The sequence below is a fragment of the Camelus bactrianus genome, chromosome 3 (genome assembly GCF_048773025.1).
Source record: "Camelus bactrianus isolate YW-2024 breed Bactrian camel chromosome 3, ASM4877302v1, whole genome shotgun sequence".
In the NCBI taxonomy this organism is placed as follows: domain Eukaryota; kingdom Metazoa; phylum Chordata; class Mammalia; order Artiodactyla; family Camelidae; genus Camelus; species Camelus bactrianus.
Genome location: NC_133541.1, coordinates 84,258,786 through 84,274,060, shown reverse-complemented (window position 1 = coordinate 84,274,060; position 15,275 = coordinate 84,258,786). Strand labels below are relative to the sequence as shown.

Genomic DNA, 15,275 nt, shown 5'->3' with positions numbered 1-15,275 from the left:
AGAGCATATTTTCAAGTCTGCAAAGAGAATTAGAAATTAAAAATGTCAAAGATAAAGGGGCCTCTGTGGTCTAAGTAGTTACACCCAGCCTTCTATTCCACCTTCAGTTAGAGAATTTTCTATAATTCCAAAGTTATAGAGTAAAAGTACGGCTAAGCTTTATAGAAACAGCACTCCTCAGAGCCCCATTCTCCTTAATTAAGGAGTTTATTTTAAGGCAAATTATATTATCCTTAAAGACAGGGATGGAAAATATGTTTAGAGATACTGTTTGGAATGCATAGGAGAACAAACACAAGCTAGGAGCTGGCGACTTTGTTTCTCGGTCTGACTCATACCTCTCCCACCATGACCTGAGACAACTCATTAACTTCTCGGAGTTTCATTGCCATCTGCCAAAGTTTGTTTTTCAATTGTCAACTCTAAAGAATAGAAACTGACAATTCACATGTGGAGAAATACATATTTCTTAAACAACTCAGGGAAAATGTTTATCCTCTCATTTTAAAATGCAATTTAAATAAAACGTGAGAAACCAGTGAACATCTGCTAAAGAATAAGAATTCCTTTTAATGATAATAATCCTTAAGAAGTAAGGATAAAATTGGATTCCCTCATTCAATGCAATCAGCTGCTTAGACCAGATATTCTTTTATTCACTAAATCAACTAAATCTTAAACGCCCAGCCCAGTACACATTAGAAGTTCAATAAATACTCATGACCTGACTATCCCTTGGTGGCCTTGAAAACTGTTGTTTGGGAATCCATGTGGTTACAGGTAGCAAAACCATGTTTCTGGAACAGCTCACACATTAAGCTGAAACATGAAGAGTGAGGAGAAAGTTTGTTCCAGTCTGTCCTAACTCACCTCCACTGGCCAATAATTCAGTACTCTTAACTGAACAGAGGAAAAAGAAGACAGGCCTGTTTTTACAGGGAACAGTGAGCCAGAAGGTAGTGGTACCAAACGCCCCTCTCTCTAACTTCCCAATGTGAAATCTAACGTGAAATACTCTTAGGGTCCAGGTGTCCTCCCTTGGGACATGGGCGAAAGTGATGGCTCACTTTGGACTGAGGCTTGGTTGCCACTGAACCCCACCTTCAGCTGACTATTGAAAAAGGCAAGAGTCAAACTGTTGTAACACACAGTAGCTACCCACCTTCTTATGATGTATTCTGTGAGTAGGACTGTGTATCACGATGATGTGCCTGCTCCCAATCAGATGCAGGGGACTCTCCTCTTGGTCCATCTTCTGCCCACAGAAGGAGAATATACACTTCTTGCCTAATTTCCTCCCGTGGGTGTATGGCTTCAATTGCCTTTTCTTGCTTGGTGATACAAAATTTAGTAACATTAGGAACTAAAGTACTGTTGCAGTTAGCAGGCATTGACTTGATAAGGCTGTTGCTTTTTTTAATGAGAACTTACCTCTCATAAACACACTGACACTTGCTCTCCTTTCCTCCCCTCCTACAGTAAGCACAGATGCAACCTTGTGGCTGTAAAGCGCTATCATAAAGCTGCTCTCACCCAATAATTCTACCCCTGAAAATTTTTTCCAAGAAAACTGTTCAGAAGTGAAATGTCTTCAACCATAATGTTTAAATAGAAGGTAGTGGTTTGTGAATGTTGATGTAGATGAAAGGGGACATTAAGGTGATACCTGAGTTGCTGGTTCAGAAAACTGAGTAGATGTTGGTGTCACTGGCTGATGGAGCGAACGCGGGGGGTGTTGGGTAAGAATGGGGCTGCTGCATGGGCCGTGCGGTTCTCACTGCCTGGGTGGGGGGGGTGGGGGAGGGCCTTTTACAGTATCACGATTCATACAAATTCAGACTTTCACAATTGTTTAAAGTAAATAAAGGTGACAGTTCAAAATTTTGTTTTCTAAACTGGCCCTCTCAACACCTATGCCTGCAGGTCATAACCAGCCCCCAGCCTGGTCTTGTATAGGTTTTTACCTTATTTACAAAGCTGCTTTAAAAAAAAAATGCTACACAGACCATATGTGCCTACAAAGCCTAAAATACTCCCATCATGCACTTTACAGAAAATGTTTGCTGACAGTTGATTTAACCCATCACTGTTCTTTACTGACATGCTCATAACTTCAAAAGACACTCAGGAATATAAAGCTCTTCAGTCTCCCTTCACATAGTATTCACATGAAATGATACTTTCCCTTCTGTGTTTGCTGGCTGAATTTTATGTCTTCCACGCTGCCTTCACAAACTTCCCCCTGCCATTGCTCCCTCAATACACAATGCTTTCTACTCCATTTTCTGATTCTGATCAACACCAGACTCAAAAGTTATACAACCAAACTTTTTAAAAGATGGATTCTGGATGAGGCTATCAGCAGCTCTTCCATGAGTGAATTTTGAATTTTAGTGCCTCAATATTTTACCTCCTCAGGTATCTTCTTAAATTTCTTAAGCTATGTTAACCCGGATGGCTAGATGTCACTCACTGGGCAACTTCAACTGATATACTGCTTACACATGTAATATAATTCTAGATTCATTTTCAGCCAACCCTTGCAATTTTTCTGTTTTGCCTATTTCTGGGTTTTTAAATGGGTTGTCGTCTTTCCTCTCCCCTCTTAAACAGCTTAGTCCACATCAATCTAAAATCTTCTGCTCTTCAGAAGATCACTTTCCATAACGTTCAGCTTTTGAGGTTTCTCAACTTCAGAATTTCTCAATGGGATTGGAATGTCATTCAGTTTTCCTGCAATATTTGTTAACCTAAAAAATAAAGTTAATGTTAAGGTAGTATTATTAAACAGATTATTATTCAAATCTATTTCTCTCTGATATAAAAATCAGATTGTTTGCTTTAAAATATACACAAAAATCTGTGTGAAAAGTCAGAGGCTGTTCCACGAGTGAGGGTGAAGAGCAGCTCGGCACAGGTGACACACTTGAGTTTTCAGTATACAGAGGAGGCTGACAGATGATGAGATGAAAAAGCAATTTAGGAGAACTAAAGAGCCTTTGGGGTGGACTTGTGAGATCTGGCTCCCCAGAACTCTAAATTTCCTCTGATATCACACCTGATTTGCTCTCAGGCACTGTAGTTTGGGGCTGATTGTATCAATGCAGAAAAGAGTTAACATGTAGGCCCGATATGGCTATCCTTTGAGTTTTGGCAAGGTTGGCCCTTGCTGGCATCTGGGAACTTAGATTTTGAGAAGGTTCCCTTCATTCCCTCACTAAGAACAGCAGTTCCCTGTGCCCAAATTGTACAAACAATGTGGTGCATGCTAAATACCTGCTTCCCTTCTAGAACCCCAGAATTCTGGTATGTGCTGTGGCAGAAGAAGCCTATGTGACCAGCCTCCTGATTAAAAACATGGATACTCTGTCTGGCAGACATTTTATGAGTCTCTTCACAATTGAGCATGTCCTGCCTGAATCCATAGGGAAAGAACTCTTGGATGCTTGCACCTGATTTCCTCTGGACTTCACTCATGCAGCCTTTCCCCTTTCTGATTTTGCTTTGTATCATCTTGATGTAACAAATCATAGTCATGAGTGATACGCTGAGTTCTAAAAGTTGTTTTAGCAAATCACCAAATCTGGGGGAAATCTTGGGGCTCCTCAACACACTATCCTTAGCTACATGTATAGGCCTGATAGATGCAGGTCAATTCACATATCCAACATCTCTAGCTACAGTAATAAGTTCAGGGACCTGCTTATAAGCCAATCACAGCTAGTAAGACCAAATGAGGCCTTTGCTGGGGCTTTTGACAGAACCTATCAGACTGGCTATTACCAAAAAGACAATAAATAAGAAATGGAGAGGATGTGGACAAAAGGGAACCCTTGTGTACTGCTGGTGGAGATGTATATTGGTTCAGCCACTATGGAAAACAGTATGGAGGTTCCTTAAAAAAACTAAAAATATAACTATCCTGTGGCCCAGCAATTCTATTTCTGGGTCTTTAGCTGAAGAAGGTGAAAACACTAACTTGAAAAGATATATGCACTCTGATGTTCACTGTAGCATTATTTACAGTAGCCAAGATATGGAAACAACCTAAGTGTCCATCGACAGATAAATGGATAAAAAAAGTGAGAAAAAAGTATTTATCTATATATATATAGATATATGTATAGATACACACACACACACACACACACACACAGGCAAATGGTATATTACTCAGCCATAAGAAAGAATGAAGTCTTGCCATGTGCAAAAACATGGATGGGCCTCCAGCATCATGCTAATTGAAAGAAGTCAAAAGAAAGTCAGATATCGTTATAGTCTCTCTTATATGTAGAATCTAAAAAGGAAAAAATAGACAAAGAGAGCAGATTAGTGAATGTCAGTGGTGGGGAGTGAGGGGTGGGAGAAATGAGTGGAGGGGATATTAAATATTAAACAGAAATAAATAAAATAATGTGGTATAAAAAGTAACTTATAAATAATTAGATATTAAATTTTATGATACCATACAGAGTTCATGACACTAATGCCTAATTGCCAGATACATAACTTTTTTCTATGCCTTCTACACACACTGCTCATTCATTAAATCAACAATAATATACTGAGGTCCTCTACTATGCTCCATCACTGTGCTAAATTCTACAATTCCAAAGTCCTGAGAACATCTCCCTTGTCTCTAAACTCTAGATCCCTCAGTCTTATTCCCTAAAGCAAAGTGCTGTGCTGAGCTCCCAGAAGCCCAAATCAGGACTGAAGACATAATTCCCCCAGTTGCTGGGAAGATTATCAGCTGATCACACACCCTCTGCAGGAATTGCTCTGCTGCTCTGTCCAAGGTCACGGCCCCTTTGCAGATCAGGTCGTAAATAATGACTAGTTAGCTCAGGACAGTTCAGAAGGGCCATCCCAGCTTCAGAGCTCCCTGAAGGATCAGCTGAGACCCTGCAGTAACTGCACCACAGCCTACTTCTCCCTCTGCATACAGCCTTGCTTCCTTTGCTTACTGACCCCGACCCCACGTGTTGATCCCAAGAGTACTCTCAAATAAATGCCCTGCCCATAAATCTCCACCTCAAAGTCAGCTTCCCAGGGAACTCATCCACCCACCCACACGTATTCTCCTCACCTGTGCTCCATAATTGAAACTCCCTCCAACCCTGACCTGAGCATTCCATTTGCCGGTCATCTCTGCAGCAAATCCATCAAAAGAGCAACTCCTCAACACACGTCATCTGAGCTAAGTGTTGGGGAAATAGTGACACTACAGTACTTGCTAGTGACATCTTTAAGATTCACTAGCAAGTACTGTAGTGTCACTTTAAGACAATTTAAGATCCATGATTAAGAAAGAAAACTATATGTTTGGTGGATTTCCAAGCATTACATGAAAGCAAGAAATTTCCAGCAAAAGGGAAGGGAGAAGAAAGAAAATTATTTGGAAACACAAAGACCTTTCTCTTGCCTTAAAGCAGAACACTATCTATTATAGCAAAGTATGAAAAGGAGAACATATACAAAAGTTCATATTAAAATTGGGGTATCAATAAATCAGAGAACAGAAAATAAAATATAAAAGGCATTAAAGTGGCCTTAACTCATTTAATTTTCCATACAACTTATAAATGTTCTTACAATTCTAAAGAAACTGGATTGGGTGAAATTTTTTATTATGATGGCATAGGTCTAAGGAGAGAAGGATTATTAATTACATGCCAGCTTCCAGTTCCTTGTAAAAATAATAACATGAAAAATTAGTAAAAAACGAAAATCTGAAAAGTTATTTGAAATCTGAAAATGTGAAGCAGTTTCCCCTGTATCTTAATTTTGACCACTTCTGCTGAATCACTTTTGCATATTTAGGTGATGAGAGCATTTAATTTGTCTACTGTAGTTAATAATGTAGCACGTCCTTCAGAGCTTGGCGTAATCTTTAAGAATCATCTGAAGCTTCTGGCTTAGCATGATGTTCCCTCTGGCCTTCAGTCTGCCACTAAAGAATGCCTGGAAAGGAGAGAGGGAAAAAAGAGTGCCAACCTTTATCATACTAATTTTATTTCTTTTATTTAAAGATCATTGTTTTGATTGAATACAACTGAGTTAACAACTCTGGACAACAAAGTTTCATAATTACAGATAGCACACATATTTTCATAGACACCTGAGAAAAAAATAAAGACTCCTTGTATATTTTAGAGAACTATAGAATAATTTATCTGAATTGACAGATCTCGGAGTTCTGCTGCAACCTACACTTCTGGCTTTAGTCTACATTCTTAAACATGAACTTGAGACCATATGAAAAAAGGCTGTCCTGTATTACAAATAATAAACATACTCAGTTCAGAACTTTAAAAGGCAGATTAGAAATATTACATTTTCATGAAAAAGAAGGCCATATAATGACAAAATACGTAAGATGTGTAACAAAGTGGTGAACAGATTCTGGGCTGTAGCATCAGAATGCCTGGGTTAAAATCTAGGCTCTGCCACTAAATGCAAGGTAAGTGTGGACCAATTACTTAACCTCTCTGAACTCCAGCTTCCTCATCTATAAAGGCATGAGAACAGCACCTAAATATGGCAGCTTTGTTGAGTGAGTTTAACAAAATAGTATGTAAAGGGCTTAGCTTAGTGTTTGGCGTGTGGTAGGAGCTAGTAAGCTCATTATTACCAAGGAAAAGGCTGCCTTGTCAAAACACTGAGGACTCCTGTGCCACTTCTGTATCTGACCTGACAGCAGAAACTTGTGCAAGCTCTCCCTTGGTGTCAAATCCCCTATCAGTAAAATAAAAATAATAATAATAATAATAAAACACAGTACAGCTTATTGAGAAAATAACATACAGAATATGAAAGGAAAAAGGAGTTTCCAGATTTTCAGCAAGACTGAAAAAAGAGTAATATCCATGTATATTTAAGACTACAAAGCAGCCCCACAAATATAATCTCACTTGAGAAGCATCAACCTGAAGTAGGTGTATCAGCAGTTCTTACCCTGAGATGACAGATGAGAAAAGGGAGGTTCAGAAAGCTTAAAGAACCTGCTCAGGCCACAGGGCCAGCAAGAAGTGGGCCAGGACTTGAACCCAGGTGTTCTCTGCTTAACAGTGTCTCCTGCCTATTAAACAGCAGCAACTTAATCTCAGAAGCAAATCCTCATCAACTGGAGGAAGAAGCAAAAACTACTCAAACTTCCTATCCCAGAAATAATAAAAGAGAGTTTCATTTAGTTAGGACGAAGTGCTAAGTATTCAAACTGGAGACTGGAATTCCAACCCTAAGACTGCTTTCCCTATGCAGATACAGAAATGATGGTCTGTGCGTCCTGCTGAGGAGTCAGTGCTTAGAACTGCCTGCTGGGTACTGAAGTCTGACAGGGACCTATGACCTAAATAAGAACACCCATCTCCTTGAGGTAAATATACCAACATTTGACGGTTGTTATTGAGTGCAAGAATTCTGTACATAAATCTTTGCTCTTATCTGTTTTCTTAGGACAAATTCCTAGAAGAAGAATTACTAAATCACGACATTTCTTAAATAAGTTTCTGGACCATGCTTGCATATTGCCAGTTTTCAAACTCTGCGCCTCAGGGCACTGGGACATCACAGCAAACGCACCAAGACACTATGGAACAGTTAAAACATTTTGAGGGAAATACAATGACACTGGCCAAACACAACATGAAAACTATTCTTGTATGGGCCTAATACTTCATAAACTGAACCCCATTAGGTATTTCTCTTGGCCTACAAGTGCCATGCAAAAAGTACTGAGACTGTACATTGCCATAAAGAAAGAAAGTCAGTGAAAATCTGCCACCGTGCTTTCCAGAAAGACTACACAAAACTAATATTCCCTCCAGCTACCTGTGAATTCTCTTATCCCACCCTTAATAACACTACTTTCTTAATGTCTGAAAATCTGAGGCAAAAAAGACATGCTTTAGTTTGCATGTTTTGGATACTGGGAAAAATTAATAGTTTTTCTTATGTATGTTAGTCATTTCTATTTCTTTCATTAAATACTGGTTCATATCTTTTGCTCATTTTTTATACTTAGGCCTCAGTACTGTCCAGAATTTTTATAGGTTATAAGTACCCATATACTGTATATCACCATTTTACTTTTTCCCCAGGTCTATGGAATATCTTGTACAGTGTGACATGCAGTTTTTAATTACTGCTACTGAGTTTATGTTCCATATTTTCTATCCTTGCCTTAATCTACTCAAGTATTAATTAAAAAACTACAGTACACCAAGAAATATTTTATGCTAGGAAAGAGACATGTCTCCCTGTTCCCACAGAGCTAATATTATAGTAGGGGAGTCAAAAAGTAAACATGTAATAATTAAAGCCTGTTATAAATGCTATGAAGAATGCTATTAGATAATACAAGAGGACAGAACTACTTTGGATGAAACAAAGCCAGCCATGCAAAAAGATGGGGCTGGAAATTCCAGAAGAGGCAAATAGACATTGAAGGAGTGAAAACTGATGGGAAGGAACCGAGAGGAAAGGCAATGTAAACTGAATTAGCATTGTAAGTGATAAGGCAAGTGTGAGATGAAGCTGGAAAGATGAGCAAGGGAAACATCACATACAAAATAATAATAAGTAGTTTGGATTTCATCCAAGTGCAGAAGGAAATCTTGGAGGTTTTTGTCAGGTGGAATGACCTATAATCTGGTTTACATTTTTAAAAGATTACTCTGGCTCCTGTGTGGAGAACAGGCTGGTGGGAAGGCAAGCCCGGAAGCAGTAAGCCCAGTCAGGAAACCAGCCAGGTGAGAGATGACGGAAGCTTGGATCACGATGCTATCCCTAGTGATGAAGGGAAGCAAATGAACTCAAGACACATGCTGGAGAAAGAACAAGGAGGACTAAAGACAGAAAGAATACAGAGGAACAGAAGGAAGCCAAGAAAGTTCTTACATTACTGAGCATACTGATCTGAGTAGACAAATGATGGTGCCATTTCCTGGAAAGAAAAAGACTAGGGGAGAAAACTAAATCATGAGTTCTATGCTGGACACAGGAAGACTCCCCATCAGAGAGGCAAGGAGAGAGCTGGTTATATCACTATGGCACTCAGAGAAGACGACTGAGTGAGACATTTAAACCTGTGAGTTGTCTACATATAGAGGATTGCAAATACCACCAGATGGATGCACTCATTAAAGGAAAGAGTTATGTAGAGGAGACAGCTGAAATGAGCCCTGAGAAATACCAAAATTCAATGGCTGGGGGTAAAAGAAGATGACATCAAAGGAAATTAGGAACAGCCAAAGGTGGAGAAAGCAAAACAAGAGGATAAGGTGTCATGAAAAGCCAAGGGATGATATTATTTCAAGAAGTTGATTATTAATTGAGCTGAATGCTACTAAAAGGCTGAGAAAGACGGAGATCGAAGACTTATTCACTGGACTTAGCAAAACAGAGGTCATCAGTGACCTTCACAAGAAGAGCAGCAGTGGAGTAACAGATGTGGAAGTCATAACAGAGGGCAGAAGAGCAGTCAAGACAGGATGCTTGAATCTCTGCGGCCCAATAAAGCAGCCGCTAGCCCATGTGGCTACTGAGCACTTGAAACATGCTTAGTCCTCACTGAGATGTACTGCAATTATAAAATATACACCGCAATTTAAAGACTTCTTTAAAAAAGGACATAAAATATCCTATCAACATTTCATATTGATTACATTTTAAAATATTTGAATATATTGGGTTAAATAAAATATATTAAAATTAATTTCACTTGTTTCTTTTTAACCTTTTATCAATGTGGCTACAAGAAAAATTTAAATCACATACATGGCTTGCACTTCATGTCTATTGGACAGTGCTGGTTTAGACTATTCTTTCGTGAAAAGGAGCAGAGAAATGATATGGCATACGCTGGATGGGAATCTGATTTCAAGAGAGGGTGTTTGTTTTAGAGTCGTCAGCTTGCCTGTACACTGTGCGACAATTATGGAGTGGGATGGAAGAGACTGACACAGAAAAGAGAGGAAAGGAGAAGCAGCAATGACTTTGAGTAGTTATCTAGAGGAGGAGTGAAGAAGTCTTTGACAGGAAGAGGGACGGAACGCGCGGGAAGAAACGAAGACGGGTGCAAGTGCAGGTAGAACAGATCTGGCGATGGGAAGGTGAATGTTTTCATCTGAAAGCCTTTTTTTTTAAATGAGGCACGAAGAAAGGTCATCAGCTGAAAATGAAAGAGAGGTAGGGGTGGGGGAGTTTTGAGAAGACAAGAATGAAATACTCATATAACCAAACAAATTGGCTTCCCTTTAAATTTTTTATCACAAGCCTCAAATAGTCTCTAAGCAATGTCTAGCAATCTTACTATGAAGGTTTAGAGAGTAAGTGGCAGAGCTAAGATTCAAACTCAGAGTTATCTGATGCCAAAGAACATGTTTTTAATCACTATACTATTTTATAATTCTTTTTAAATTAGACTTTCTATCCAGGAAAATTGAACATTTCCTCCTTTATTCAAATTGCTCTGTTCCTTGTGAAGCTGTGTACTTCTCTGCAAATAAGCACTGTGCTTTTCTTATTAGGGGAGTCACTGATATTTTGTAATTTGGGTAGTGATTATAAACAAATGTTTCAAATTATATCTTTTAGTTGGTTGTGCTGCTATGTGAAAGCTATTTTTAAATAATTATTGTGCATTCAACCACATGTTTGAACTCCTCCAATCTAAGAATCAATTAGTTGATAATCTTGGGATTTTTAGCTACATAATCACAAATCAAAAATAACAAAATTTTCTCCTCCATTCTAATTGCTACATCAGTTATTTTAATTTTCTGTGTTTGTGGCTTGGTAAAAAGTCTCAGAACAATATTAACTCATAATGGTCAGAGAGGGCACTCTTGTTTTAATCATGATTTTCCACTGAAATGGATCTAAAAGCTTAACCTTCAGTAAGACACTGGCTGTTATGTTCTTTCCATTTCCAGTTTTTGATGATCAGTAAGACAAGTTCTTAATCTTATATAACAGGAATGAATGTCTACTTTTATGAAATAATCTCACCTAAAAATTTGCTTTTAAAAAGTATCAGCTGAAAAACTCCATTAGAAAAATACATGATCTGTCAACTCAAAAAGTGCTATCCACTCTGTCTTCTTCAGAGTTGTAAGGAATCTGTCTTATAAATCAGAATTTGAGTCACCTGAAAACTGCAACTGTCAAAGAAGAAGCAATCAGGACAAACAAATTAACATTTTAAGAACTTTACCTTCTGAGGATCAAGCTTGCCCAGGACCATGTCCATGAAATCTTCATCTGAAAGTGTGATGGTTGTATCAGCGGAACCTTTCGCAGGGCCTTGATACACTTTTCCAGAACCATTTTTTAGGTCAATAGCTGGGAAAAATAGGATGAAGCCAATATGTATCATTTTTTTTTCATAATATGAGAATAAAATAAACCAACTAAAATGCATATATTTTTACAGTTTCCAAGTTACTGTGGTACTTATTCTAAATTATATATTACCTATCATTTAGAAAAAAATTTTTAATACTTTACTTTTTGAGATATCTTTTTTATAAAGAATGTGTTCTTCTAAATAGTCAAATCAATATGTATTTTTCTTCACTGAAGAACTTTATACAACAGAGATATTTTAAATGTGAATCTATGTAGGATAACATAAGGAAGCTGTATAAAGTTATATGGTTAAGGCATTTAGATTCAGATATAGACTACAGTCAACAAAGGAAGAAAGCTGAATTTTGTAACAGCTGCATGTTGCTTGGGTTGGGGGAAGGGAATGCACACTCAAATCAACTTTCAAAAACCTGAAATCATCAAAGGTTCTGTCATATGGATAAAAAAGTAAATCAAATTTTTAAAAATATCCTTATTAGTTTATTACACTTATAATTCACTTATAAAATGTTTTTTGCCCTAATTGTTATGAATAAACATTAAAATTGCCTTCTTTCCCCTTAACCATTTTTGACAGAAGGTTTAAGTGTCCCAGAAACAGGCTGGGTAACTGGGAAAACTATTAAAAATTTACCTTCATTGCTTGCTATATAACATTTATAGGGCTTTATGCCAAAGTTACATTTTAGAAAGTTTTGACTGTCTCGTATATGACTGACACCAGTCATCCAGGAAGCCCAATTAGACTCATCCATTGTCAGCCTCGTGAGTGTGCTTTCTCCTGCCACAGTGAAGAAGCTATAATCGCATCCCTCTCCCTAAGGCTGAGGAGGGAACTCACAACATAGGGTCAGGGAAAAGCTACACATACATAAGAAAACCCAGAGTGCTTAACTACATTCTGCTTAGCCAAGCCCTGCTCCAGAGAAAATTAATAGTGGACACAGAGAATTCTGCCAACTAAACTAGAAAAAAACAACTTGACTATAATGGTTACCATGGGGAAGAGAAAGGGCAAGAAGGGGGCTTTTGCTCTGAGTGTTTCATCCCCTCACTTCATTGTTAAGTTTCTTCTGTGAGTGTCAGACAACATGCAACATACTGAAAGTGAGGCATGAAGTACAAAGCTCTGTTTGTATTGGCACTTACATGTTACAAATGTGTTTTCATGTATGATCTGTATAGTTAAAAAGCAAGAAAGGTAGAAAAAGAAAAGGCGGCAGGCAGGCAGGGAGGGAGCAGAGAAGAGGGAGGGGCAGGGATCATGGGAGAGAAAGGAAAGACCAAAGAAAAGCAAACCTCTGGCAATCAACAGACAACATTCATGGTTTTAATTCTTCACAGTAAGTCTAAGGCCCACTATACATACCAGTCCTGCTCAGGAATAAAACTGGACTCACACATGCTAACGCTTCAGTGCGGAATAAGTCTCTTAGCTGACGAAGGGCTATCCACCTGCCCTCTCACACACTTGGTTTTACATGCTGCTTCACAGCCATGACTCTTATAAAGGAATAAAACATTTTTTCCGTGGAGAGCTAATAACTAGTGATGATAAAAGAAAAGAAGACTTAGAAAGGGAGGTTCTTGGAAAGAATACGGAAGTTTGGGGTAAAGGAGTGGAACTTTCAATTCCGCAGTGGCTCAAGTCATTGTCTACACATGCTCCTACAGGAGAAGCATCACTCACCACCAACACATTGAGTTTACACATGCCTGTCAGGTCACAGTTAATCTTACTGAAATGAAGAAACAAATGATATGTCTTTTCTTTCAGTGGTAGAGTGTATTTTAAAAGCTTATGAATGATTTTAGCTCTATATTTATATAATCATTAAAGCAATGAAAAAGTTCATAAAATTTTCAGTTATACTTTACAGAATTTAATAGGGGAGGGAGAGGTGTTAGATGAGAACATGCATTTGGTCTCAAAGATCTCTGACATCTTTAGGATATATACCTTACAGATCATAAAGGGCTACCATAGGAGAAAAGTTACTTATGTTGATGCTTTCTCCCATTTAGATTATAAATTCTTTGCAGAAGGAGAATGGCCTATCTTTTTGTATCCCTTACTCCTCTTTGACTAGATAGTATTTAGTAACTGCTTGTTAAATGGATGAGTAGAAAAGTACACAGAAGAAACATGCCTATAAAAAAAAATAATGAAAACAAAAAAAGCCTTAGGTAAAAAAGAGGGTTTTAAAAAAAATTACACCAAGGACACAATACTTTCATGTTATTCTTGCCAAAATTTCATAAATGCAATCTAATAATAATGAAGAAATATTAAATAAACAGAGAAACATCCTACAAAATAACCGATCTCTACTCTTCATATGTCAAGGTCATGAAAAACAAAGACTGAAGAACTCATCCAGATTAAAGAAAACTAGAGAGACCTAACAACTAATGCAATATATGACGCCAAATTGTACTCTGATCAGTTCTTTTTCTTCCTTCACTTCTATTATTGATGTTATTATTATTATTACTATTATTATTAGTTTGCTATAAAAGACAACACTGGGGCAAGTGGTGAAATATTAATAAGGTATGCAGAAGAGATAACAGTACATTTATCAATGTTAATTTCCTGATATTGATAATTGTTCTGTGAATAGAAAAGAGAAAGTCTGTTTTCAAGAAATGCTACTGGAGTATTTAAGGATAAAGGGACAAGAAAGGGATAAGTTTCATGCCTGAAAATTACTCTCAAAATCTTCAGAAAAATAGTAATATATATAATGAAAAGAAAATAATAAAGAAAATGGAATAATATGTTAACCATCTTGAGAAACTGGTGAAGGACAGACATAAATGCTTCATACTATTCTTGTAACTTTTCTGTAAGCCTGAAATTATTTTAAAATAAACAATTACAAACAGATGTTAAGATGAATAACACATATAGCAAGATGGAAAGCCATAGCAGTGTTAAGTGATTTTGTGTGTAAATGCAGTCAGGGGCTGTGCTGGTAAGACGGGGAGCAGCGAGTGTTGCTAAGAGAACAGAGATTAACCCGAAGTAGATGTATCCTCCAACAAGCAGGCTCCCATCCCTGACTGGACAGCATATTTCTCTCCAAAGGTCATCTTTCAAGTCCTTTTCTATAAACACATGAGACTCTCATTTAGGGCCCAACTCAAAATCTGGAACAAATGTCCTCAAGATACAGTGTATATCCAAGCTGAGAAACCCTCAAGGGTAAACTGCTTTAACAGCTAGAAGATGAGCACCAACCCAGGAGCTAAGAGATTCTAATGATCAAATGGTATCCTCAAGAATGAACCTATTCTGATCTTAAAAGAATGCCAGTCGCCAAATTTGTATACATTCTTCCACTTTGGGGCAAATTTCCAAGATCCAAAACAGATGATCTCTAACATTCACAGAACCACAGTCACTGTCACACAGGGCATAATGGATTAAGTATATATTTGTAGACTTAGTGCTACACAATTAATTATGTTTATATTTTTAAAAACCGTACTCACTTCGTTACTTAACAATATCCCAGCAAAAATGCACAGTATTTCTATAACCTTGCTACGTAAATGTAAAATCCAATCACACTTCTCCAATGGAAATGATTACAAATATGTGAAAGGAAACCAAATTTCTTGTAGGAGGAAAACAAACTGCTCAATGCCAATCAGCTTAAACCTATCATCCTAAGGAAAACAAAAACATTTTTTTTACTCAGTGACACTGTATAGTTATTACACAAAAATAAATGTTTTTGTCAAAAGTTTTAGTTGTCTGGAAATTTTGCTGCTAATGGATACATTCAAACAATAATTAGATACTTATTTGGAAACATGGGATTATATTTGGGCTTAGAATTACAATAAATTGTATATTTAAAATGTGTGGGTCAAATTCTAAGATGTTTACTTTA

General features: G+C 37.5%; 2 protein-coding genes across 2 annotated transcripts in view; both read right to left on the bottom strand.

Moving 5' to 3' along the window:
• Positions 1 to 5,403, bottom strand: part of FAM170A (family with sequence similarity 170 member A) — a 57,026-nt gene extending 51,623 nt beyond the window's left edge. The window contains exon 1 of the mRNA XM_074360528.1: positions 1,163 to 5,403. The gene's annotated coding sequence lies outside the window, so the exon portion shown is untranslated. The remainder of the gene's footprint in view (positions 1 to 1,162) is intronic.
• Positions 5,404 to 5,548: 145 nt separating this feature from the next.
• Positions 5,549 to 15,275, bottom strand: part of HSD17B4 (hydroxysteroid 17-beta dehydrogenase 4) — a 74,862-nt gene continuing 65,135 nt past the window's right edge. The window contains exons 23-24 of the mRNA XM_010971525.3: positions 11,219 to 11,346; positions 5,549 to 5,964 (exon numbers count right to left, since the gene is read on the bottom strand). Coding sequence (XP_010969827.1) covers positions 5,875 to 5,964; positions 11,219 to 11,346 — 218 coding nt within the window. The 3' untranslated portion in view covers positions 5,549 to 5,874. The remainder of the gene's footprint in view (positions 5,965 to 11,218; positions 11,347 to 15,275) is intronic.